The following is a 27,274-nucleotide window of genomic DNA, read 5'->3' on the forward strand; positions in this document are numbered from 1 at the left end:
TTCCCACAGTTATGGATTGGTTGAACCCGGTGTTTGCAATGTGCTCCTCATCTTGGATCTTGTGGGTCAGATCTTGAGTATGGTTGGATGAATTGGTTTGAACGACGTACTTGAATGAGTAACCATCCGGAATTTGTGGGATCTGATCGCCTAAAACCAGCTCTTGTCTAGACACATGAATACAATGACCGTATTGAATAGAGGGTTTGTCCTCCTGAAGGGGTTGCTCCAGATCCTTGAAATGGTAGGCCCAGCAATCTAGTTTTACGTGACAGTGTAGTGCACACATGGTCTCTTGGGAAATATTCCAAATGTTTATGGCTTGACTAGACGAAACCAAAGTCCAGAAGGTGATACTCGTAATGAAGGCCGGATGACCAGAGGAAATTAGAACCATGTTTGGCTTCTAGGCAATGGACAATGACTAAGAGCTGTGTGATTAATTCATGAGATTTTTCAAAACTATTGCCATGACAAGCCGAAAGTTTTGAGGCAAGGGTGATCCAAAAGTTTCCTTGTGATTGGCCATTGATTCGAAACCAAACATTGATCACTCACTAATGATAGAGCGAGTCCTTTGATTTTTTTTTGACTTTTTACCCGACTCGTCAAGTCCAGTCTCGAGTCCGACAAAAAGCCTATCTTGTTTTCGCTAAGGTAATGAAGTCACAAGCTACGTTCTACTGGAGGCAAAGCATGAGCTAACGGGAATGGCTGGGTTTGGGAAATGGGTTGGGCAGCTGCATTAGAATAGGAACGTACTTTGGGAATTGGGGTGGGGCAAGGAATATTATGGAGGAGAGTGTTTATAGTAATAGGGGTGGATTGTGTATTTGAAGGAAGAGGAGGGAATTGGGAGAGAGGTTGGGGGGTAGGAGGAGAGGGAGGGTGGAAGCTTAATGGGTTAAGGAATGGGGGTGGGGTGGGATTAGGTTTAGGAATAGGGTCAGCTCTAAAACTGCGAAACTGAGCTATCCTATTTCTCGCCTTTCTTTGCGTCCCTTCAACGTGAACTGAAGTACACCATACATTAAAGCACGTCTTAAGTCTCATGGATTGACGGCACATGTATGGGTGAAAAAAGGACAATCTACCTTCGAACATCCCTTCTTCCCATTGTACTTCTCAAGGCCGAACTTGATAAGTTTTTGACACCATTTATGGTGGTCAAACTTACAGCCTTTTCCTTCATCAGGACAAGGCTGCTTTTGATAAACAGGACAGACTGTTTTCTCTACAACTGTCGTATCCTGCTCTTTTTCAAGAAGAGCTACTACTTCAACCTCTACATTGGTCAAATCAGTCGACTTGTCAACAACTAGGTGAGCCTGTTCTTCAAGCAGCACCCTGGTTTCATTGACCCAAGCAACTAAAGCCTCTATAATAAAGGGCTTATTGACTACGGAAGGATCCTTCCCTGCTAAGACCAAGTCAAAACATTGTCTAGCCTCTTTGCTGACTTTTCCAAAAACAGATTCCATCATGAATGCAGGAGGAACTATCTATGAGCAGCAGAATCAAGAGACCAAGAAAAAGAAAAGAACTAAAAGGCTATGCAATCTTGTCCTGAGATACAGGACATCAGAGCAAAAGAGGGATGAACTACTTCACATCAAACTAAACATACGAATCTAAAATGTAGATAGTTAACAAAAAGTAAGGGACAGAGAAAAGCAAGGAATCAAGAACATATGTAAACTAGGAAAACAACACAAAAGCACAGAAATAAACTCAACAAACTGATCTAAGACAAAATGAAATCAATGCACTAATGAACTTGAAATTCTAATTGTCAAGGACAAATACAATCAAACTAAAGAACTACACATAACGATTTGGAACTAGAAATACTACGCTAAAAGTCAGAGAAACTGCTAAAGCTAAACATAAATGAGCAATACACCTATTAGGTTTTAAAAGTAATTACGTCTTACCAAAGAGGCGAGAAAAACCAAACCTAATTGAGTGAATGAATGGCAATTCCCATTCATTCACCCACACACAAACACCACACGTGCACAGCAACCAAGGAGCAACCGAGAAAGTCACACATTCTTGGGAGAGAAGAACAGCAGCAAACTAAAATGCACCTGTCCTCAGCGAGCTCCAAAACAGGAATGCAATTGTAGTTTTGGAAACTTTAACAAGCCAAGGAAGTCAAATACCTGTGAGCCCATCGTTTATATCTCGTTGTAAAAAGGACTGTACAAAGTTAAATATCTGAACGATGATATGTAGAAGTAAGGATTTTTGTGGAGAGAAATAAAACACGTACACAATGGTTGATGGGTTCGTGAGAGATACGGATATGCAGCTGATGCTGACACAACTCTACGGAAGTTTATTTACACGCAACCTTGGTTAATGTTAGGTAATTGGCTGAATATCCTTTGTTGGTTAATTTGGAGACTTTAGATAAACATGTGGTAGACGAGGATTTTGGCAGACCCCTGAATTTTCGTTTTAAGAGAAGTCTTTTGAGTAAGCCGAGTCGCTTTGTTGGAATGCCTCTTTTTATTTGCAACATTTTGATATCTATTGTTCTGTCATTATTTCGAAAGGTTAACGCTTAAGTTTGTCCCTTTGAAATTGGTTTGAATACTTTAATGCAATTATCTTTCTCATTGATTTATATTGTTTCAAAGTTGCTGCGTACTATCGTTCTTGTCCTCGAAACTAGAGCCCCTTCTCGAAACTGTTACGTGTCCAGCAAAAATATAATCAAAAATCCGACAGTGTTAGTTTCTCAAATACTGGAAATAGAGCAACTCGTACGGGCTCATTGCAGCTCTTCATTATAAACCATCGTTTTACACAGTTTTACTTTTCTTTCCTTCATTGAGGTCTTTGTTATAACCGTGATGGTGTCTCTTTCGTTTTCTTTTCTTATTGCTATGCGCGGATGGCGACAAGATCAGGCTGATGCCGATGGTTTGAGCACCATTTCGAACGTCTTCTCGGACTTCCTCAAGAGAATGTTCAGGAGGCTAATCTGACACGGGGGATCCTCTAACCTTTGGTATCAACGACTGTGTTACGGCAGCCGCCGAAGTTGGTCCCAATTGAAAGTGTTCCGTTGCCCTTGCCGGATTTCCATCAGATTGTAACTCCTCAAGAGCTGTCGTCGTTTTTGTTCCAGGGTCATGGCCAGGTTCTAGAAGACATGTTTGACGAACAGTTCGCCTTAAGATTGATCCTTTAGAAGTTTTGACTGAGACGGGAGAAGTGACACCGGAAGTGCCTTTGATACATTCAACGATTCGGGCTAGGTTCCAAGATTTCTTTTGTCAGGTTTCTGGTTTGAGTAAAACGACATCTCCAGGTTTAAGCTTGATGTCATTTGGATTGTTCCATTTCTTGCCAACAGTGAGTTGTTCTAAATAATCTTTAACCCAATTCGGCCAGAAAGACTTCAGAATCCTTTTTCGTTGAATGAAGGCATCAGTAAAGTCAATGAATTGTAATTTCCCAGTTTCAGGTGTTACGAGCTCTGTTAATTGTCGTCCATGAAGAAGCATATTTGGGGTGACCGGTCTCAAATCTGGATCTGATCTTATTGCTGCTAGTGGTCGATCATTGATGACTCTTTGTAGATGCAGGAGAACTTTTTGTAATGAGCGCAGGGACAGTTTCTCACTTTGAAGTTGCTGGACGTAATTGCTTTTTCAAAAGCCCAACCATTTGTTCAGTCACTACGTTTGTCCATGTAGCTTGGGGTGTACTGAATCGCCAAGTGATTGGACTATCACCTCCAAAGTTTTGCTTCTGGACTCTTTCCAAATCAATATTGGCGTCCGAGCATTGTCCGAATAAAACATTTGAGGCCGACCTCGGAGGCTGACGAAGCGTATGAAGGCGTGAATGAATTCATTGGTGGAGCATTTATCTGCGATTTCGCAGTGAATGGCTCGAGAATGACGACATGTAAAGAGAGCAATCTAAACCTTTTGTGGGGCTTGATTATGTTCACATGTTTTAAAAAGTCTATTGATCTTGTCTTCAGTTAACGCCATGCTTTCATCAGTCTTTTTTCAGGATACCTTTATCAATTCTCTGAAAACCGAGTTTGCAGTAATGAAAGATGTGAAGCGGTCCAGCATAATCGACCCCTCACATGGATAAAATTTGCCGGGCAATCTAGTCTGAAAGTTGGCAGGGTAGACATACGAGGTGAAACAAATTCGATGTAACGACATCTTGGGGTTTTGCATTATCGAACAAGTTCTTTAACATATTTATAGCCTCCGCAAACATAATATGTGTTGATGAGGATGTTAAAGGTTTGTTTTTGGCTTGCATGACATCGAAAATGGTGAATGAACATTGTTTTCAATTAGCAGAATTTTTCTTTGGGAGGAATGAAAGGATATCTCTTCGTCTCTGGTAAAGATTCTGGGAGATGTAATCTTGAGTTTAGGCGAATTTATTTTGTTTTTTCGTCCCAAAATACATCAAGATGTTTTAAGGTAGATTTCTTTGGAAGAAGATTTTCTTTCATAATCTTGCCTTTCTTCAGAACTAAGATTTCGGCGTGTAGTGCGATTTCTTGAGTACGGCGAAGAAGTTGAAGTTCGGCCATGTGGAATTCGTTGGCAGTTATCGGTTTAATCATGACGTGATGTTCCAAAAGCATTCCTGTTCGTTTATAGAGAACATATTTGTGGGCTAATCTCTTGATTTTGACAAGAATGCGAAGAATCGTCGTCCAATCTCCAAGTCATTCAAAAGATGATCGTAGTGTTGAAGAACTGGATGTGAAATGAGCTTTTCTTCTGTCATTTTCTTTAATTTTTCACCCCTGATCATCATAACCGAGAAAATTTCATCGGCTTGCTTTTGAGCAAGATAATTTTGAGTGTCAACGTCGTTAAACAGTTCTAGATCTTTTAGATTTTTTGTCGCGATAGGCTTTCTGAGGATCTGTTGGAGGTACGGGTTGTTTCGGCCAAGAACTTGGAGGTTGCTTGGGCCACAAAGGTCAATGAGTTCAAAAGTCAAGGCGGTTTTTGAGTTCGATCAGATCACAACCTCTACTAGGCAAATCTCAATGCCTGGGCAGAATCGTAACTCTAACTCTTGCAAGTTTTCTTTCATGCGTTTGAATCCTCTGGGCTCCCAAGGACGAAGATGTTCCGGTCCTTTTTGAAACCTTTGGAGGTTTAGCAAGGAATCGGTAAAGAAATCGATATCCTTGGTTTGAATGTGGCATGTCTTGCCAATATGATTTCCAAAGAAGTGGTAACAGTTGTTTATACAGCATTATAAAAGGAGATACGAAGCCTTGTGTGTCAAATACTTGGGAGGCTAATGATAGCACAATTCGTCTAGAGATGACTTGGGAGTTAGGATTGAAGCTTTCAAACTTATTGTCTAGATCAAAGAGAATAGATCCTAGAATACTCACAACTTCGGATCTATCAATTTGTGAGTGCGGTACACTGCTTTGCAAATCAATGTGGTTAGCAGATTTTTTGTGACCTTTAAAACCACCTTGCTCCATGATAAAAAGGATGTCACGGAGGAGCAAAATTGCATCTTCCAACATATCCGCTCCGGCAAAGATGTCATCCATGTATAGCATGCTCATTATGATCTCAGAAGCCTTCGGAAATGTCGATTGCCATTTCTTGGCCGTTTCTCGAAGACACCACATTGCTATAAATGGGGCACAAACAACACCAAAGGGCAAAACCTTGAATCGGCACATAGTGGGTACATTCTCACCGAAATTGCACCATAGGTATCGCACCATATCTTTGTCGGAATCATTTTTCAGTCTGATTGAGAAGAGCATTTTGGCAACATCAATAGTGAGTCAATATTTCCAAGAACCACTCTTGAGAATGATCTGCGCGATATGTGGTAAATAGTTCGGACCGAGCATGAGTTTTTGTTTAATGTCATGGTTGTCCTGGGGTCACTTTGAGATGCATTGATCCATGGAGGTCTCAATTTAACTGGAGGTCTATCAAATTGTCGCCGTATACCCCGGTAGGCTTTGATCTCATTAAGAAACGGGGCTAATACGATGAGTTAGGCCTTACCTTGGATCGGTTTTCACCCTCCATCCTGTTTAAGAGGTTACTGCTGATCATTTCCAGTCAATATAGTCCAATTTTCATGTAAATTGTTGTTTATAATTCAAGATGATTGACATTGGAATTCCCGGATTGTGTAGTACTTGGCCCATTTTTCGCTCTGTAGTTAATAAAACACATCTGATTCACTTTCAAGGAGTGCTTGGATGTTTCTGGCAACCACTCACATCAAAAATATTTTAGAACTTTACACGAATTCTTGTCACTTGTAATTTTTTTTCGAACAAGTCAGAATTCATGGTTCGTCCATCTTGTATCACCCGTTTACCTCAACATAACTTGGACAACTGAAAAACTTGAACAATAGGAAAAAAAACTGGTAGACAGGAATTCCTCGAGCTACAGTTTAAAACTAGCCATATTCCTCCCTATAATTTCCAGTGCCTATGGCGAGGGAATTTGCTTGGCTTGGAGAGCGTGACCATTATTTTTTTTCAATTTCTGGTCGAGAGGTTGAGTTCAATGGTTTCTAAAATTTCCGTTATACTATTGGGGTACATTTGGCGGCGTCAAAGATGTCCAGTGTAACGTCGTCCATGATTGATCACAATTCTACATTTGGTTGTTTTTCGATCAACTTTAAGAAAGATCAGAAAGAAAGACCTTCACAAAGGTCTACGGATTTTTCTACTCGCGCATGATCGATACACACAAGTTCCTACGACACAGAGGTCTGCGGATTTTCTACTCCGGGCTATCAATCTGGTCGCATGAGTTCCTACGACACAAAGGTCTATGGATTTTCTACTCAGCAATGACAAAAGAATGCTCTTTCACAGATCTACGACCCAACTGTCCCCGGGGAAGAAAATTCTCCCCGAGGAGCGTGTCTGACCCAAGAGGTTCAGAAACTAAGTCTAGACTTAGAGCGGGACAATCCACTGAGAATCACTTCACTGAAATGGGCTCTTTTGTCGAAGGACCATGTGAAAAGGACTGTATAGAGCTAAATATCTGAACGCTAATATGTAGAAGTAAGAATTTTTGATGGGTTCGTCAAAGATACGGATATGCAGCTGTTGCTGACACAACTCTACGGAAGTTTATTGACACGCAACCTTGGTTAATGATAGGTAATTGGCTGAATCTCCGTTGTTGGTTAATTTGGAGACTTTCGATAAACCTGTCGTAGACGAGGATTTTGACAGCCGTGAAGCAGCTGCATGCGTAAATACGCTTCTTGTTCTAATGAACCTATTACGATAAGCGTTATAGCACAATTTGACCATTGATTGTTTCACGCATTCACGAACATCATTTACGATTAAAAAACACGGCAATGTTAAGTGAAAATAGATGTATTTCATTTAAAAACGGGTAAAAAATTCCCATAAAATTCCCAAAATGTCAAGATTTTAGTGCCAATCACAATTTCCGTTTCATAAGTTTTCGAGTTCTGATCCCTAGGAATGTCGTACTCGGATGGTTGATCTCCCTGCTTACTTGCTCATGGCCTTGGTCAGGTTCTCGGCCAATTTGTCCATGAACTCAAAAGTGTTCAAGTAGTCGGCACGGGTGATCTTGTCCATGCCTCCCTTCACACAAATCGCCAAGTCTTTGGTCATGAATCCGGCTTCGATGGTTTGAATGCACACATCCTCCAATTTCTGGGCAAACGTCCCCAGGGCATCATTGCCGTCCAATTTCGCTCGGTGAGCCAATCCCCGAGACCAAGCAAAGATCGAGGCAATAGGATTGGTACTGGTCTCTTTGCCAGCTTGGTGATAGCGATAATGACGAGTCACGGTCCCATGGGCGGCCTCGGCCTCGACGGTCTTGCCATCCGGACACACGAGCACGGAGGTCATCATACCGAGTGATCCATATCCTTGGGCCACGGAATCGGACTGGACATCGCCGTCGTAGTTCTTGCAAGCCCACACAAATCCACCCTCGGATTTCATAGCCTGAGCCACCATGTCGTCGATGAGACGATGCTCATACCAGATCTTCTTGGCCTCGTATTTAGACTTGTAGTCAGAGTCATAGATGGCCTGATTAAAGAAAAAAGAAAGAATGACAAACTAATCATCCACAAGATACCTCGAGAACCTGGCTAACAGTGGACAGAGAGGTTACAGCTCAATAAAATTTGTCATAATTCGCGGAAGTTGGGCTCTTGGTATATTTCCGCATTTAAAATTTCAGCCCAATCAAACAGTTTATATTAAAACCTCACTACATAATGCATGAAATACATTCTCTTCTACTAAATTCATGCCAGAAGAGGGCTAGCCCATACATTCTTGGTTCTATATGAGTAATGCAGTGACATAACTCTTGATCCAAATAAAAAAAAAAAACTACTCGCATGCACCAAATGCTTCTTTACGAGAAGAAGAACGCAATGGATTTTCTTGAATCGCTTAACTCAAATCTTGACCCTTTTCAAATTCCAATAGATCATGGCCAATCTCGCTTAAGATCTTATTTTCATCTTGGCATGTAATCCACCACAAGTTAAGGGTAAAGCTGAGCTAAAATTTGGCCAAATTATCAGTAGATTGGCATAAGAATTCCCCTAACGTAATGTAAACCTAATCCTGTCCCCTTTCAAGATGTTCTGATATTTCTCGAGCTGGAATGTTACCTGAAAGATATCCTTAAAGCGTCCATCGTATTTCTTCAAAATGGTGTTCTTTGTGGACAAATACAACGGGTAGCCCCGGTCCAAGGCATAATTGAAGCAACAGTGAGCAAAGTCCTTGATGCTCTCGTCCGTGTTGTACATGCCCAAAGCCACCCCAGCGCCTTTGAACTCGTTCACGGTATAAGTGACGGGCTCGCCCGACTCAGGAGTGAAGGTCATGGTGAGTTTGCCTTTGCCCGGAACCAAGAAATCCGTGCACTTGTACTGATCCGCATGGGCGTGCCGACCCACCACGATGGGCTTGGTCCAGGGTGTGACCAATCGGGGGATGTTTTGGCAAATGATGGCTTCGCGGAACACGGTACCGCCCAGAATATTTCGGATGGTGCCATTGGGCGAACGCCACATCTGCTTCAACTTGAACTCCTCCACCCGATTCTCGTCGGGCGTGATGGTGGCGCATTTGATGCCCACATTGTACTTCTTGACCGCCTCGGCCGCATCCACGGTCACCTGAAGGTGATACAAAAGCACTTCGTAAGTGTGGTGTCTCAAGCTTCTTGAGTCATTCTATTCCCATTGAGTCGACAGCCATGGGAATTTGTGCTCCAAAAGATGGAGACAAATGTCAGGGCTGAATTAAATCTCTGGGCTCACAGAAACATAAACGTGTTTTTGTATAAATGTGTCTCATCAATGAGTTTCAAAGGGGTACATCTTCTTCGGGATATGCCGCAAGACAACTCGCCACCCACGTGTCATGTGATTTACGAAACCACCCGTAGTCAACATCTATTTCTCCAATGACCCTCATGGGATGTAGGTCGGACATGCTCTTCGAATATCCTTTCAAGTGCGGACCAATGGACAGTGGACAATGGATGAACACCAGTCTACCGAACTCATGAGCAGACACAAGTGATGCAGTAACATGCTATTCTGCTATGAGCCTCTGTCATTGCATTGATGAAATGGCACATTTCAGGCCAATGGCTGGTCATGCTGCTATCTTGTGCCCTGACATCCATCCATCCCCAGGTAAGAAAAAGTGGGTCTGACCTGATCATCGGTTTGGTCCCGATATTCGACGCCCAAGTCGAAGGTGTGCAATTCCATGTCCAGATGCGGGCTCAAGAGCTTCTCCTTGATCAGATCCCAGATGATGCGGGTCATCTCGTCGCCGAGCATCTCCACCAAGGGGCCGGTTTTGATGGTCATCTTGTCTACTTCTTCGGGTCAATTCGGAGCCGATATGAGCCAAAATATCACGGAGGGATTGGAATGATTACGGTGGATGGGCGAGTCGACAACGGCAAGAAAGAGAGAAGAGACACACGTCCACACGTCTGGCTTCGATCGGATCACCGGAGGAAAAGGCAGATGTTCACAAGGAGGCCAAGTACAACGGAGAGATTCGAACATAGAGAGCGTGCGGACAGCATGCGGAGAGCGTAGTAGGCAAATGCCGGGCTATCCATGCCGATGGCCGACGATTGCTCTTGGCCTGGCAGGCACATCAAGCCAGCCTCCAATGCATGCCTGGGGTGTTTGGCGGGCAGGCCGGGGTGAGGTTCTTGTGTACACGAATGGCAGTCCCACTTATGAGAGACCATGGAGAGACAGACAGGTTTTGGAGGCCAGCTGATTGAAGACTCAAAGTCCACCCAATCTAGGAGAAAAGTATGTGTACGGAGGAGTAGGTTTGTACTAGAGAGTCTTATAGTTTGTATGAGCCGATATGAGTTGCAAGTCTCAAAAGATCGGGAAACATGATTCTGTTAACGTAGAACGGAATGTTTAGGATAAGAGAATCGAAACCTCTTCGTTTCTGGTAGTGAATGACTGATTACTAGTTGCCATCCCAAATCTTTTACTGAAGAGAAGAAGACTTCCGGATTCCATTTCAGGGACTGTGAATTGGTCTCAAATATTGGTTCGGGCTGCAGGTTGTATGGTGAAAGGAGGAAAGGGGAGGCGTGGTTAAAGTGAGTGACATTAATACGAATAATACATATGACAAAAATGAACAGAACCTTTGCAAACTTCCACAACTCAACCTTTCTTTGTTTAGTTACCCCAAACTGGCTCTAGATCTGAATCTGAGTACCTATAAATGGCTGGATTAATTAGATGGCATGCCTACTCCAACCTTGTGACACCTTTGCTTGTATGAGATTGAGATTAACCCAACATGTAAAATTCAAAATATACGTTTCGATGAAACTACATGAATTTTTTTGGGTTGCACCTTTGCCAATCAATCTTTACAGTTGAAGCAAATAAGGCATGTCAAGTGAAGGAAATTCAAGAAAAAATGTGGTCCAGCACCCTGATTTTGGGCATTTCGTCCAGGGATGAGAAATTATTGAAAGCCATTTTCTACTACCTGGCAGAAATTGGTGGCAGAAAATGCCAGAAATTGGTCCAAAATAAGTGGCAAAAAGTGGTCAAACATGGCAGAAAATATAATTCATTGTATCAATCCAGATCATCTTTTTCTAGTATTTACGATCACTTCCATTTATTTTTAAACCTATCTGTATGTAGTTTGGACACGTTGGGATGGGTATTTTGCATCGAATGTGATATACAACCCCTAAACGTCATTGGAGCGTGATCGAGTTTGAATTTTGCCACTGCAATCGACTGGAGTCAGGGATGCCATTGGACCTATACTTTTTGAAGTCAAAATGACGACAATTGCATTTAAAAAAGTGTCATTGTATTCAATAACCATTTTGATGGCTTTAAAATAAATCTGTAATTGTTGTGGCTAGGCCTTGGATACTGCAAGTGGTCTTTGGATACTGTTATCAATTCAATCAACCATCAAACAGTATAAATACCAATATTTCTTTTGGAATCAAGATCGTCCATTCTAAACACCAGCGGCCATTTTTGACCACCTTCCAACAATTTATGCCATTTTTGCCACGTTCTGCCATTTTCTGCTACTTTCTGCCATTTTGTGCCACTTGTGGCAGAAAGTGGCAGAAATTCGATCGATCTCGATTCTTCCCATCGCTGATTTCGGGGAGGGAGAGCTAAGACAGGTGAGCTGTGTTACAAAGCTCAATGTTTGGGGTTAGTCGGTGAACGCACTATCAAATTGGCTCAATACCTCAATGCTATTTGCCTAGACAAGCATGTCAAATGGAATAAATCTTAAAATTCAATGCATGCACACTGCGGTTTGGCTTGGCATGTTGTCTTTGATTTTACTCCATGGAATAACGTCAGTTGTTTATGAACGCGCTCACAAGATCCGTCGGCCCAGAACTCTCCGGTTTACTTTTTACATACCGCAACAGAAAATTGCGTTTCAAAAAGTGCAATGTATCCACTGCTACCAATATGCAGGTAGAACAAGCCATATTCTGTGCTGGAGAATTAAGACATTCATGCATTCATGTTCTATAATGATTTGTAGTTTTTTGGAACTATACCAAGTCATGTCTGGCCCATAAAATTTAAGGGCCAGGTTATTTACTTTAGTTCAAAATTCAATAACTGAAGTAACAAGCAACATGGATGAGATCTGCTTCCAACAAGCAGGGACTGATCATATGTATTTATAAAGTGGAATGTTTTAGAAAAAGCTCAAAAATCTTGAGCAACAGCTGTCTGATGATGTCAGCAAAAACTGCGGAAGGACTTTGGGGGTGTTAACTTTTCAAAACACAAATAGTTACTAAAAAAAAGATGCAAAGCACAACATTCCATAAAACATTTATGAAGTTTCAAAAAGTCCATTTTAGAAATGGATCATTCTAAAATAGGAAAAATAAGTCCAAAACCATTTTATTCTGCATTTCCCAATGCAGAATTTCCTAAAGTATTTCCTAAGCATGTTAATGAGAAAAACAAAAACAGTTTATTAAGATTTAATGCTACAAAAGCCATTTTTTCATGAATGAATGAGCTGGCACTCTAATTTATACCTTAACAAAAGACTTTTAAACATCAAAACTATGAGCGACCTCCAAGATTTCATGCTACAGTGCTCCTACTTCCCTTTTACACCGATAAGGAGCACTCAGGGCTTGACAATAAGCAATTTTATCACTTATTATCAATCTGGGCCACGTTTCATCACTTTCAGCTTAAGATTTTCAGAGGGAGACTTTTTGCCCAATTTGTCTTATTTCAATCACTTTAGCCATTGCTCCCCTTTCCTCCTTCACCATACTTCCCATACACCACACTTTATACTGTAGTCCTCCAAAATAATGGAAAGTTCGATGAGCATATTCAGCTGAAGGTGGGTAGAGCTTTTCTAATGTGTGGTTGCATATATCACACGTTTTAGTCCAGAGATAGCATCACGATGGGAGAGACTAAGCAAGTTGGGACTGTACAGCGTTCAGAGAAGGTATGAAAGGTATCTGATACTGACCGTCTTCAAAAGCAGTCATAAACTTTGTCCCAACCAAGGATTTAGGGTCAATTCTAGTGACCGTAGAAGCTTAATGTGCGTATTGAGAGCACCTTCAAGCCCTTGAGAATCCAGGCTAGTTCGAAGAATGAAGTCCACTTCTCTTCTTTCTCGGGCTCCTTCATTGTTTAAAATGCTTCCCTCTAATATTCGTAGGGAATACGTAGCCCTTGTTGATCCGGTTGCATCTTTCAAGTCAGACTTGGACCAGTTTTTTGATAGCATTCCAGATTTCCAGATCAACCCTACATTCAAGGACTAGCTGAGTGTGCAAACTCAAATTCGTTGGTAGACCAAATATCATAAAGATTGAAAGGTAATAAGCACACGAATTGTATCCTTTCATTTGAATAGTTCTGGGGATTACATTCCCAATAGGGGTTAGAAAAGCCCGTGAATAAATAACCCCCTCCAAAAAATTATTCACAGAGATCCCAGAAGAGTTGTTGGCTTTTTCATTGCAAGCTCATGTTCATGGCTAGTAGTGGGTTGAAAGCAAATGCCTCCAAACCCAAACTAAGGGCGGCTTTACACTAGGATGGAAAACCGAGATTGAATCCGGTTTGAGGATTGAAGTAGGACTAGTGCTGGGGCAAGTTTTTGGTGTATGAGTCTTTTTTGTTCGACTTGAGAACAGCGAAAGACTGGAGTCCTCTGGTGGATTCAAGTTTTTTGCCGAACTTGCCCAGCACTTGCCCCACTTCAATCCTTAAACCGGATTCAATCTTGGTTTTCCATCCTAGAGTAAAGCCGCCCTAATGTTATTTCGTAAGTAGGAGCGAGCACTAGCGCCCTTATCCATTACCATTAATGTGAGTATAGTTGACGAACAGCTGGGATTACAAGATTCTTGGTGTTCACCTTCATGGGGTCTAAATTGGAACACGCAAATCCGCACGGTAAGCCAAGGATAAAAATGAGGGGTAGGCCTACTCTACATCCTTCTTTCGTAAATCAATAGGAACAGGCTCTAGTTTGCCATTGAATCCCTGATTATCTCTCGTGTGAGGTATTGCCTGCCCTTATTTTTCACAACATCCGACCTTTCTGAAAACCAAACACATACTTCTGAAACACAAGATCAAATCCAGAAGCGCTCCATTGAGGTATTGCGCGAATATATCGGGGTTAACCAAGCAGACAGAGTGTCCAATCAAGAGCTCCACCAACGTTCAGGTTTTTGTCAATAAACCAAATGGCCGCCAACAGTACGACCTTGCTGGAAGTCTGGAAAAACATTCATTGGGGAAGCGAAAGGTTGGACGGCTTATTTCGTTCAATTGGCGACGTCCCAGTGGAGAAGAACATTGTGGGCGGGGGAACCCTCCGGCTCTGAGAAAATCGAAGGTTTTTTTTTAGAAAGGAGACCTTTATTACTGAAAAAATGACTCATTTTTTGTTCAGCAAGCAGCTTCCTTGTGGAACTCCTTACCATCGGCAACTCCTTCCCTCCAATCCATAGGGAAATTCAAAAGTGCAATGATCAGATGAATTTATCCGAACTGTACCCCTGTAAAGCTGTCCTTCTTAATAAATTTTTAGTTCCTATTACCATTTTTTCTCCTATACCCATGAATTAATACGTAACTTGATGCAAAAGTATCATAGGGCTTACCATAGATCAATAATAATGATAATAGTGTATTTCATATGAGAGACGTTCCACCATCAACATCCACGTAGCAAGAAATTTTAAGAGTTTCGAAAGGATCATTCTCCGGCGAGTAAATACTTTGGTCGGCATCAATAACTTGGACTCTTTTAAGATTTAAAAACTGCGACATTAGCATCATTTCTGTACGATTTTTACTTCAGAACCTCCTACTTACTTGATATCATGGTACCCACACGAGCCTGCTTGCCATTCAAATGAAATATCACCCATTAATCTTCCATCTTCTGAGGATTGATTCACTAAGATATTATTGCATTTCTCCATTGGACGGCTACAGATTTCTATGAGAAACCACCTTTTTTGTTAACAAATTGTTAGCTTTCTCAATAATGACCAAATACCTGAAAGACCACTTAAGGCTGAATCACAATTGTCGTCGTGAGTTTCGGTCCAAATCATGAAGTGACTAATATTCTTAGAGGGTCCCGTGGGAACAAGATGAAGGATGTGATTTGAGTCGGGCTCCACTACGCTTATGTCAGATGATGTGGTTAGCCGAAAAAACGGGGCATCACCAAAGGCATCTTGGTTCTCCCGTGGAATCAGTTTCCGAGATGCGGGCCAGTTTTCCCGGATTGAGTTGCAACCATTTTCTAAGTGGATGAAGTTCATGAATCATGACACGGATTACCGCACCCATCACGTTTTGGGCCCTGCTTCGGACTAGCTTTAGATCCTCCAACTTACTCAGCTTTTTTGGTGTTGTTTGCACAGTTAACGCGCTTGTTGTTGTAAGTAATACCACTGGTAAATACCAATAGGCAATAGATGTGAGCATGTTTTAGCTCGTCTCAAAGTGTAAGTCCTTCATTGAACTGAATATCCCACAAGGGTGTGGGCGACGATTTACACTTCACTGACGATAAGATAAGAAGATCACGATAGAGAGACTTTGACAAATATGTAACACACGTAGACTTGGAATCGATGTTTTTAGAAATTTTATTTTGCATAGCCATAACCAATGGGTAAAACCGGTTTCCCAACCGGTTCAGCAAGGCCATTCAGCACTTACCCATTTCAAATCACACCATTAAAATTGACGAAATCCGCATTCTCCGCCTGTTTCTCTTGAAGTAGCTTTTTAGGGGCCGGCACGGGGTGGGATCACTATTATCAATCGCTGCGTGAAGGTTTCAGGAAGCTAATGACGTCAATGGTTTAGGTCTAGAACCCGTAGACACTTCACCAGCTACTTCTTCTCGCTCACTCTGACATCCACCTTCACTTGTTGATTGAATTTAGAATCGTTGCATCTAGGCATGTGGTACGTCAGTAGTGGAGTGAAAAGCTCGGTCAAAGATCGAACGTCTTCTAGCGAGGTTTGGTAGAGCTATGCGTTACCTCCTGATCAGCAGGCTATTCCCGCTAAGAGAGTGCTCAACGAATAGGCACCTTTAAGCTACAGCTGACTGATAACGTCATCTTCAAAAGCAAAGGTAAACAAATCTCTTGGGCGGTCACTCTTCCAGCGCTACTAGGACTATTGAACACATGTAGCATTCATTCCTCCAAAATTTCAATGAACAATGTCGCCAAAGCCAGGTAGTCCTTACTGTTTAGTGGTTTTGGGCCATCATGATCAAAACTCCAAAGAATAATCCACAATGGAATCTATGGATTGAAGCTGTTCTGCCATTACACTCAACGTTCAAGAATTCTGGAAGGATGGATGAATCGCATCCACGGGAGTCTCTTACAATCAGTAGACTCGGGCAAATTTTATTCAGAGTGGCCAACTCTTCTTAAAGATGATGTTCACCCACCCTTTTAGCCGTCCGCTTTTCCGGATTGGCCGAGGATAGGGATCTCCTTCCCAAATTCCAATTTGATTTCCAGACCAGCCGCTCTACCACCTCGGTAGTTACTCTCCTCTATAAAATTGTCCAATCTTTGTGGATCTCTCCTCAAGCACCTTCAACCCAACTTTCCTCCACCAACCATCTCAAATCATCAATAGTCAAGGCTAGGGCTAGGATCGAAAACATTTCCAATCGACTTCCAATCAAGAATCTTCCCTCTCTAATAGTTCTTCAACTCTTCCGGACCTACATCAACCCAATTTTCCTCTACTGCCTTCCGCTCAATCCGCCCTCAAATCCGCCGATGCCACCTTCACCAAATTCCTCAAACGATTTCTGTGCGTTCCCCAATATGCCAAAAATGCATGGAAGTATTTTTACAGCCAAACATCGGGCTGACCAGGTTAGTGTCCCAGTGTTGGGAACCTGACCTTTCCGGAGGTGATGTCCGGACACAAGTTGTCCTTCTCGGTCAAGGACGTACTAACACCCTACTGTCCTTGGCCTGACATCCCTTCGGAATATTGGCGGTCACGCACGTTTTTCCGGCTCCGGTCCAAATGTCATCAATGGCGGGAGCTGAAACAGGATCTGTTCAATCTGACCCACCCAATCTTCTGTACTAATCAAGATTTTCATCGCTTGTCTCTACCCAACTGTTTATGTACTGGCTGTGATTTGATTCTCCTCTTCACTTTTTTCATGTAGACTAAGCTCGAAGTATGGAACCCTCCTAACAGGGGATATTGGCCGTATAGACAAAGTGCAAAGAAGAATCCCTAAGTGGCACAATTCTTATCCGGGCAGAATATCTTCACTTTCTTCAAACATTAAAAGTGAGACGTACTTTCTTGGACTTCCCTCTTATGTTGAAGGTGTGCTTAAGACTGTTAACAATATCACTTCTTTGGGATCACCAATCTTTGCAATCACTTTTCTTCGCTCGTGAAGGATCAGATTTGATGAAGACGCGCAAATTAGAAAATGGGCCTTTTTTGGAATGAAATGACAAATCTCGTGCACGTTACCATTCTTTTTATGCGTTCTGCTTGTATATGGAACACTTATGCTTGAAACATTCTTGAACAGTGAGTGCGTTTAAAAAACTTTTTTTCTAGCATGGTTCTAAATTATTAGTCCATTATTAAACCCCTTCTGTTATCATCAATTCGATGTTTGAGTAGTTCACACAATAAACAATTCTAGTCATAATTAGTGTGATATCTCATTCTAGTCGGGTATTTTATCGTTCTCACCATTTAATTCAAATTTTCTGGAATCGATTTCTGCCTGCAAGTGCTCATCTGCTTGTATTCATGTGGAAAGGTGTAAGAAACAAATTCAGCATTTCAAGATAGTCGACTTCACCCGCGAAACCTTTTGCAACATAATGACATAACGGTTCAGCTTGCTCAATTATTTACATAAACTACAAGATTCGAGTCTGATTACTAATGGTTGACAATAAGTATTAACCTAAGATTCCAGTCAAGATGGAAGACGACTGTCGCAAGAATCTCCGTCGATTTGATTAAGCTATTGTATTAGGAAATGAGATGTGACAAGTGACCGCCCAAGAACGAATCAAAATGGAGGTTTCGTGACCATTTTTCTCAGAAGGTTGAGTTTGACATCAGCTTAAAGGTCCTCTTTCATGTTCAACCACTCGATAAGGGGGTAACGCAAAACTGAGACGTCTTCTAGTGAGGTTTCAGAGAGCCTTCCACTCTAATACTGCCGTACTCCATGAACTAGCTCGCACCGCTACCAGACCTGATATGCCACATTTTTTTCCGCATTTCTTTCAATTTTAAAAGAAACTATTTCCGCTTGTCGGCAACATTTATTTTTCGAGGTCTTATAATCATAATATAGAATGAAAGTAAGAATTTCAAGGTCGTTTCACGGATGATTTATCAACCCGCTAAGAATTCCCACTGTGTATTTTAGCTTAGCGGAGAGCGAGCTCTTTAGCACTAAACTAGGGTTGCTAGGGGACTTTGTCTGACGAAATAAACGGATAGGCGCAGGAGAAAGATTGACATTTTATTCAAAAAAGATATGCGTTGCTAATCATTACGCACTACGAAACACAATTCTTATTCTGAGGGTTTTTCTATTTGAACGATACAACTTCAAAACGCAAATAGTAGAATGTTTGCTTAATTAAGTATTTCAAGAGTGAACTCAATACAAGTTTACTTTTAGATACAAGTACATCGATCAATGGTTAACTTGGCCTTAGGGTTGCCGCTCTTGCTGCCAAAGGCTTCAATCCGCTTCACAACGTCCTTGCTAGCTTTGTTCATGACCTTCCCGAAAACTGTGTGACTTCCATCCAACCTGAAATGAGAACAAAGTCGACCTCATTGATTAGTTATGTTAAGGTGTTGGGATTGTCTTCTAGTTAATGAGCACATTTAGGTTTGTATCTTTAGACCTACCATGGTGTCTTGACGGACGTGATGAAGAACTGAGATCCATTGGTGTCCTTGCCAGAATTCGCCATGGAAAGCACGAATGGTTTGTGCTTTAGCTTGAAGTTTTCGTCCGGGAAAGTAGCTCCATAAACACTGAAACAGGACCAATCATATTAGTAATATTGATGGAATCGGATTTTTGGAACATATTTTCAACTGAGGCTTGGAATTTAACCCCAGGGAATAATTTCACATAATCTTTATTGCGACTCTCCTTCACGGCATTTTGTAAGATGTATAAAAGTACAAAAATGGGCGCATAAATGTTATTCACAGCCAACGATAAGAGAATAAAAGATTGAGATTATCAGAAAGATGAAATAGCTGACTCGAATGTGATATCACAGTAAAGATGACAAGAACTGGTTTAGTAAACGTGAAAAAAGTAAAGAGGGGAATCACAAAAAGTAAATAAGCAATTGAGTGGAGGTAAATGAAGAATCCTTGTAAGTATAAATTCTTTCTTCCAGATGACATTTGCGTTAAGAACCTTGCCTCAACTTGGTGGCAATTGCATTGTGAATGAGATAATTTCTGTGTTCTAAAACCGAAAAGTAAGTAAAGTCAAGAGAGAGCCCCACGAGCAAGCCCAGTTTGCAGAACTGTGTAACCAATCTGAACTGCACGGGCAGATTACAGGCAGATTTGAATTCAGTCCTGCTGAGATTGGTCCCAGATTGTTTTCTTGAGGTCAGAAAGTGCTACTTTATCTGACCCGAAAAAAAATAATAATTTGGTACCAATCTCGGCAGTACTGGATTGGAAGTTTGGTCGGTCGTAAGCAGGTCGGTTTACAACAGTAGTTTGAATAACACATGGGTAGTTGTTGAAAAGCTCATTTCGTGTGGGTAGCGGTTACAGAGGCTAGAGGGCGCAACCATCAATCAGCTGCAATGGAACAGCTCTATGGTTATTGAACAAAGCAGTTCGTGTGGGTAGCGGTTACAGAGGCTAGAGGGCGCAACCATCAATCAGCTGCAATGGAACAGCTCTATGGTTATTGAACAAAGCTGTTGTAAAGTCCCCTTTCATTTTACTTTTCAATGACAAAATGCTTTCGAGATATGCTTTGCTTTTTTTGTTACAGAGTAAGATGGAACCTCTCTCGCTCAGTCAGCTATTTGATGCTGGGTGTTCCAATCCAGGGATATTCCTGCTCCGTTATTGTTTCCTCAGCCTCGGAAATGACCACAGGTTGGTCCATTTGAGTTGTAAAAGCAACAGCACATGTTGCATTGTAATCTATACGACTAAGCTTGGACTCGGCATTATGCCATGCCATGTGGAAAGTGAACGCTCTACCAATACTATGGCACGACTGACAGGTGCCGAGGTACATATGCATATCAGAATCATTTATGAAATAATGATGATGTTTCTTAAATACAGGACACACTATGACACTATGACAGTGCTTGTTGGCCATACCTGTGACCACCAGTTCCATCATGAGCCGTGAAATCCCCTCCTTGGATCATGAAATTGGGAATGATGCGATGGAATGTGGATCCTGCATAACCGTAGCCCTTTTCTCCAGTGCAAAGCGCTCGAAAGTTCTCGGTGGTTTTAGGCACGATATCGTACTTTAGCTTCACATCCACCCGTCCCAAAGGCTCTCCATTCACGTTAATATCCATGGAACAGAAACCTTTCTTCTTCCGACCTTCAGGGACAAATTAGAAGTAAAAAGGAGTTATATTGACATATGATTCATGAATCGTATGTTGTAGGCTAGTCAAATATCATTACCATTTTCTCCTCGTCTTTTGGTCTTTCGTGCGCTTTGCATCTTGGTGCCATCCAGGGATCCTAAATTTAGAAGGCAATCAAAGAGCTGTTAACTAGTATCTGAGGCAAAATATCATTACTCATCTGGGATATGGCAATTTTGACAGTCCTATCATTTCTATTTTAGGTTATTTCTAAAAGCGAGATACCTTCACATGAAATGGAGTCAACCCAAATTGATAGTAATTTTGCAGTTTGTCACACTTTAACACAGACTGACCAGGTTTTTCAAAGTCTCAAAGCTACTTCAGGGGCATATTATCACCCATCACCCATCTTGAGCACTTATTCAGCCAAATAGTCTTCTGTTCGCTGCAACCTTTGTATAAATATGAAAATATATTTTATCTTCTTTTTCATTAACAAGCAATTAGTTGCCTGAATTTCGTTATTGGGAATGCAAGAACGAAAATCCAAACAAAGTTGTCTGAAATTAATATCAAGAATATTTTCCGACAAATATTTTTGCTAGAGAGTCAAGCAAAATTACTTGGACTCAGGCCAATCCTGATTGCATATTCGAATTTTTGAAACAATTTTTATTTCAACCGTTGTAATATTTATTTCATTGAGAAAATCAAAGGTGCTTTAGAGGCCATCAGGGACTTGAGACTTTCAAGTTCTCCTGGTCCTGATGGCGTGACATCTCAGTTTCTGATGAGATGCTCACGGGTTCTTGCTCCTGTTTTCTCGTACTTGATGCGTTGCATCTTGGATCAGGGCAAGTTTCCATCTTCACTAATGATAGCTCACGTTGTTCCAATTTTCAAAGGGGGAGATAAGTCACTCCCCAGTAACTACAGGCCAATTTCTCTCACTTCAAATATTGCGAAGGTGTTTGAGAAGATCATGAAGTTCAAACTTGTTGAATTTCTTGATATTCATGAAGTCCTTCCTCTTAGCCAGCACGGGTTCTGAGCCCATTTTAGCACGGTTACCCAACTGATTGATCATATTGAGCACGTTATTGAGGGACTAAAGAGCCATGAATCAGTTGATGTTGTCTATCTTGATTTTGCCAAGGCCTTTGACAAGGTAGATCATGGCCTTTTGTTAAATAGACTTCATGACATTGGGATCCAAGGCAAGATTCTTAATTGGTTGAAAAGTTTCATTTCTGGTAGGAAGCAATTGGTTAAGGTTGAGGGATCCCTTAGTGACATACATGATGTCAATTCAGGTGTTCCCCAGGGTTCGATCTTAGGGCCCCTCCTTTTTATAATATTCGTTGCCCCGCTTCAAAAGCTTAGTATTACTGCCAGTCTATCTTCTTATGCTGACGATACAAAGTTAGTTTCTGGTAGGAATGGCCAAGATTCTAGTAGCCTTGCAAAGGCCTTAGATCGAATCTACTCTTGGGTAACTGAGAGTAATATGGCCCTGAACGGAATGAAATTCCGCTCAATGACGTTTGGGTCAACTCCTTTGAATACTCCACTCGTAAATAATGGAGGTAAATATATTGAGCAGGCCTAATCTATGAAAGATTTAGGTGTAGTCCTCCAAAATAATGGAAAGTTTAATGAGCATATGTAGTTGAAGGTGGGTAAAGTGTTTCAAATGTGTGGTTGGATATATCGCACGTTTAAGTCCAGAGATAGCATCACGACGCACAAGTCGATTGTCCAGCTACATCTTTAATATGCTTCACCCATTTGGGCTCCAATGAGTTCAGTAGGTTTGCAAAAGGTAAAAAAAGTTCAAAGATGTTTCACTAGGAACATCACAGGAATGAAAGAGCTCTCGTATGGGGAGAGACTAGAAAAGTTGGGATTGTAGTGTTCAGAGAAGGTACGAAAGGTATCTGATACTGGGGATTTTCAAACTATGGGAACTCTATACAAGCCGATTGTCCAGCCACATCTTGAATATGCCTCGCCCATTTGGGCTCCAATTAGTTCAGCACGTTTGCAAAAGGTCGGGCAGCTCCAAAAATGTTTCTCCAGGAACATCAAAGGTATGAGAGACCTCTCGTATTGGGAGAGGCTAGAAAGGCTGGGATTTTACAGTATTCAGAGAAGGTACAAAAAGTATCTGATGCTGTACGTCTTCAAAAGCATCCATGAGTTTTGTCCCAACCCAGGATCCAGGGTCAATTCTAGTGATCATCGAGGCTTAATGTGCATTTTGAGAGCACCTTCAAGCCTTCGAGAATCCAGGCTAGTTCGAACAATGAAGTCCACTTCCCTTCCATCTCGGGCTCCTTCATTGTTTAATTTGCTTCCCCCTAATATTCGTAGGCCGGAATACGTAGGCCTTGTTGATCCGTTGGCATGTTTCAAGTCAGACTTGGACCAATTTTTAGATAGCATTCCAGATCAACCCTACATTCAAGGACTAGCTCGGTCTGCCAACTCAAATTCGTTATTCGACCAAATATCATATAAAGATTGAAAGGTAATAAATAGATGAATTATAACCTTTCATTTTAATAGTACTGGGGATTACATTCCCTGTAGCGGTTAGAAAAGCCCGTGAAAAACCAAACCAAAAATAAGAAAAGGCTAACAAGACGGGACACTTTTAAGTCCGTATCGTTTGGTTTTGAGCCGACTGGAGCTTGGCTGTGATCTAAGTGAGTTTTGGAGTGTCATGGTTACCCTAATAAGTCATAGAGAAAGTAAAAAAATGGCTAAAACGTTTGAAAATGACCGTTTTGGTGACAGGTAACTAGCTAAATCAAAAACTGTACGGATAAAGGCAACATGAATATTTGTGATAGATGAGAGACTATAATTGGCTGTTTGTCTGTTTTACGCATCGAGGTAATTCTGATATCTCAGGTGTAAATCTGAATCGTTGGCAGTATTTCCAAATTCTGAAGTGAATACCCATGTTCAACCCTTTGCCATGCACACGCTCTCTTCCGGCACAATACATTAAACCGGGTTGAGCAAGTTGTCCGAGCGCTTTTTTTGGTCTAGCACATGGACTAACTTGTGGGTCAAGCGCAAGGATATTGTATATGTCCAACAACACATTTCTCGACCCACACAAAACACTGCTATTAGAAAATAAACTGACGACAGCGCCTGGACCATGCACAAACCAGTTATTTGAAGCTAGTAAGATCAGAAGGTTTATGTGGTTATCATGGGCTCAAATTGTAATTTTCATCAAGATGGTGGAAACACTCAACGGAAACGGAAGACGCAAGTCTCTGTTTAGGCTGACATCCAGAGTTGTCGTGATTACCTCTATTGCGTATATTGGAAGGTTATCCTCCATTTAATACATACAGTGCCATCTAGTTTGTAAAGGGTCTAGTGTTCTCCATATTTAGATCGATCGATGGCGCTGCTATCGCATGCTTTGGTCTCAGCTGTCGCTGGGGGTTAAAAAATTCCATTCGCAATCGACATTACTAGGACAAGTACGGTACAAATATGAATTGTTAACAATCAGTCCAATTCCTGAGTAGAAACCCCTTACACATTCCCTTGCCAAGTAATTGCTCTCCTATAGTACGCTTCATAAAACGAGTTCGTGCTAGCTGTCCGACCACATTTTTAAGAACGAAACGTTGAAGGGGTCATGATGGGGGCTCAAGTTGCAATTTTCATCCATGAACTGAAGCGGAAGGAACAAGCCACTGTTCAGGCTGACCTCCAGAGTGTCGGAACTACCTCGAGTACCTGATGGTGCAATCATCCCGTACACATTTAACTCCGCTGTTGGGAGATTAAAACATAATTCCGAATGCCTCATCATTGCGTGGTAATTTTTGTTACATTACGTTGCAGTTTCGAGATACCGTTGCTTAACAAGGGCAATCAATCGAATATTTGATATGCTCTGCAAATGTCTGCATCTTTTTTGACATGTTAGATGTGTTATGCCCAAAAAGTATGTTTTTTTAAATATTCTACCGCTCTTTGTACGTGTATATTTGCAAGTTTCAAAGAAAATTAGAAGAAAAAAAGACCAATGGACGTTTCATGGGAATAATTCAACTTGCCTAAAGCAGGATTTCACGAAATCTCGTTGTCCCTTGACCCCCAGCCTCAGTAGACCTTAAAACATGCTCATCCCGTACAACACCTGTACAGCTTAAGCATTCTAGTTCTTTTGTTTTCTATGGGTGTTTTCTAACAACCTTCATCTCATTAGTTTCTACATCTGTGGGTGCGATTCGTGCGTTAAAGTTTGCGTGAGGAAGGTCGTGGAGGAGGGTTAACAATCCAAAGGACCTCTTTCAGGTTGGATAAGTGCGCAGACCACACTATGTCACGTCCATTTCCAAGACGGAATATGTCCAACACCGGAATTTAAAGCCCCGACATCTGGAGAGATTCCTCTTAATCTGCTTACACCCACGTTTAATATTGGTATCACGTGGAATAGGTATAATTTCATTTTATATAAAAATAATAATGTTCTTGGACCGAAAAGGCAAAAAATATATTAATTTAGGTCTATATTGAATTCTGGATTTCTCCTTCTTCCGGAGATACATTCTTGTATTACCTTCACGTTTGTTCTTCCGTTTCTTCTTATTTCGGTCCTCATTACAAGGCTTGAACATAGTTTTCGAGTTAGGGCATTGAACATTTTGACCTTTGACCTTGACCAAACTCAGAACCTTCTTCTTGGTTCTAGTGGCTGCGTTGCAAGGCGTAAACTCGATATGGGAGGGCTTTTCATACTTGCATTTTCCTAAAAAGGCCATCGCAAATGAACATAGTACTGAATAGATGAACTCTGAGCAATGTGGTTGATCGCAATCTACCATCGGCCTTTTGACGCAAGTCTTTGATCTTGCAGTTCTTGGTGATGGTCCTCACATCTGGGCATCCGGTTCTCCGCTTCTTCATTTTGTCCTGTCGGGACTGCATGCCAACTTTCGCGTCACAGTCTGACCACGTCCCTTTGCGGTAATGGCAACCTGAAATAAATTAGAAGGGTGTGACGTTAGCTTGTGGATCTCATTATAAGTTGCCATAGAGCTTGAGCAATCTTGGTCTTCGTCAAAAGTGCTCATTATAGAATTTGGCTTGGCCCAACCTCACTCGTACAAAACATTAGAGAAGCAGATTTTGGGTTAGTGTCTTAAAGTAAACAATAATGTCGCTATGTTTTAGTACCACTTTACCAACATTTCTTCGCTACATTTTTGGTTCATCTCATATTGAGACAGATTATTTATTTGCACGCTTATAGCGCGGGTAATGTTAATTTTAAGTTCTCCTAAACGTCGGTTCAAGATATCTAAAAATTTCATTTTATATGCCATCAATATGAAATGTTGGCCACTAGCGGTCCAAAGTGCTTTTCCTTGCTTCTCATGAACGAATTTTGACCTTTCCCACCCAAGCTTGATATTGGAATGATAGCTTTCACCAAACGTGGCAATATTGATATCGCTTCAATTGTTGAGAACTTCATTCATGAGTTTAGGCAGTTTCAGGCCGTTCTATCGGCCCAAATTAAGATGGGAATCATACAAGACAGATACAACAAAAACTTCTTGTGCCCTACTGTGAACGAAACAAAGTTGTTCAATCATTATGATACAACTATTTTTGATGTGTACGTGAGAAGAACTCTTCCATCCAAACAGCGGAGTCAGCTCACGCATTATACTATTCATAGATACATGTTTGTCGTTAAATTGGCTATTCCGTTGTTTTATCTCGAGGTCGCTTGTTGGCTTGTGGCTCTCCATTTAAGGGTGTGGTAAGCGTCTTACAATTTCCTACCGAGAAAGGTCTCCTTTACCGCATTTCCCACCTCCCTCTTCTCCTCCCGAAAACATAAAGCATGAATCACTTTTACTGAGGACAATTTGAACCCATTACAAACCAAGGAGAAATATCAAAGGCTCCTTTTAAATTCCATTTTATGCACTAAAATAAAGATGAAAATAAAAACAGACAAAAAAATAGTAAAATAAATATGTCTTGAAACTAAATCCTAAAACAAAAGGGGGCAAATAGTAGGCAAACAGAAAATTGGGCATTTCGTTCCCCCAAACTCTCCAATAATAAACAGTAAAACGCACTTAAGATCAAATTTGACAGCCCTCATTTGAAACAGATATTTTGGATTTTACATATCTCTTTCAACACTCCTATTGTCTTCCTGATTTCTAACAAAGCAGATGGCTAGGCGAGGAAGTAGGCAATTGGGACATTGAAGCAGGAAAGGAAGATGACGTCATCTTCAAATTTTGAGAGCTCGCTCGTACTTTTGAGGCTTAATGGCTCTTTGTTTAAGGATTAAATTATAGTGTCAGTTATTTTACTCGTTACATGAATGGTTTATACCGCATTGCATTTTAATAAACTGCCTCGGTTTCACTCATTAACATGCATAAACACTACATTTTAGAAGAAAAAAGCTGTTTTTCAACATATTTTTCGTATTTTAAAATTTCTTTCTTCACAATAGATTTTTCAAACCTTAG

General features: G+C 41.2%; 2 protein-coding genes and 2 long non-coding RNA genes across 6 annotated transcripts; 2 read left to right on the plus strand and 2 right to left on the minus strand.

Annotated features, from left to right (window-relative positions):
• Positions 1-7,380: 7,380 nt before the first annotated feature.
• On the minus strand, positions 7,381-10,088 carry LOC131877303 (isocitrate dehydrogenase [NADP] cytoplasmic-like). Its single transcript, XM_059222912.1, has 3 exons — positions 9,748-10,088; positions 8,689-9,201; positions 7,381-8,092 (listed from the first exon to the last, which is right to left on the minus strand). Exons 1-3 carry the CDS (start codon positions 9,904-9,906, stop codon positions 7,538-7,540), a joined length of 1,227 nt encoding a protein of 408 aa, XP_059078895.1. The 5' UTR covers positions 9,907-10,088; the 3' UTR covers positions 7,381-7,537.
• A 3,789-nt stretch (positions 10,089-13,877) lies between these two features.
• LOC131877306 (uncharacterized) lies at positions 13,878-14,674 on the plus strand. The gene is made up of 2 exons (XR_009372868.1): positions 13,878-14,022; positions 14,085-14,674. It is a non-coding gene; the product is annotated as an uncharacterized LOC131877306 (long non-coding RNA).
• Positions 14,675-14,744: 70 nt separating this feature from the next.
• On the minus strand, positions 14,745-15,646 carry LOC131877304 (uncharacterized). The gene is made up of 4 exons (XM_059222913.1): positions 15,486-15,646; positions 15,140-15,391; positions 14,953-15,079; positions 14,745-14,881 (listed from the first exon to the last, which is right to left on the minus strand). Exons 1-4 carry the CDS (start codon positions 15,574-15,576, stop codon positions 14,770-14,772), a joined length of 582 nt encoding a protein of 193 aa, XP_059078896.1. The 5' UTR covers positions 15,577-15,646; the 3' UTR covers positions 14,745-14,769.
• A 3,542-nt stretch (positions 15,647-19,188) lies between these two features.
• LOC131877305 (uncharacterized) lies at positions 19,189-21,192 on the plus strand. Of its 3 annotated transcripts, XR_009372867.1 has the most exons (4): positions 19,189-19,487; positions 19,551-19,634; positions 20,168-20,413; positions 20,470-21,192. It is a non-coding gene; the product is annotated as an uncharacterized LOC131877305 (long non-coding RNA). The 3 variants fall into 3 exon arrangements; XR_009372866.1 differs by having other exon boundaries at positions 19,195-19,634; XR_009372865.1 differs by lacking the exon at positions 19,551-19,634 and having other exon boundaries at positions 19,199-19,526.
• Positions 21,193-27,274: the final 6,082 nt, after the last annotated feature.

This window comes from Tigriopus californicus, chromosome 3, assembly GCF_007210705.1.
Source record: "Tigriopus californicus strain San Diego chromosome 3, Tcal_SD_v2.1, whole genome shotgun sequence".
Classification (NCBI taxonomy): domain Eukaryota; kingdom Metazoa; phylum Arthropoda; class Copepoda; order Harpacticoida; family Harpacticidae; genus Tigriopus; species Tigriopus californicus.

What these genes read in the sequence shown, in the direction of transcription:
- LOC131877303 (XM_059222912.1), bottom strand. Translation starts at nt 9,906, where the DNA reads ATGACCATCAAAACCGGCCCCTTGGTGGAGATGCTCGGCGACGAGATG. An exon ending in GGGACCAAACCGATGATCAG is followed by an intron (nt 9,202 to 9,747) that starts GTCAGACCCACT and finishes TATCACCTTCAG; the next exon opens with GTGACCGTGGATGCGGCCGA. An exon ending in GCTTTAAGGATATCTTTCAG is followed by an intron (nt 8,093 to 8,688) that starts GTAACATTCCAG and finishes TTCTTTAATCAG; the next exon opens with GCCATCTATGACTCTGACTA.
- LOC131877304 (XM_059222913.1), bottom strand. Translation starts at nt 15,576, where the DNA reads ATGCTCACATCTATTGCCTATTGGTATTTACCAGTGGTATTACTTACA. An exon ending in AGCCTTAAGTGGTCTTTCAG is followed by an intron (nt 15,080 to 15,139) that starts GTATTTGGTCAT and finishes GGTTTCTCATAG; the next exon opens with AAATCTGTAGCCGTCCAATG. An exon ending in TGTGGGTACCATGATATCAA is followed by an intron (nt 14,882 to 14,952) that starts GTAAGTAGGAGG and finishes AAATCTTAAAAG; the next exon opens with AGTCCAAGTTATTGATGCCG.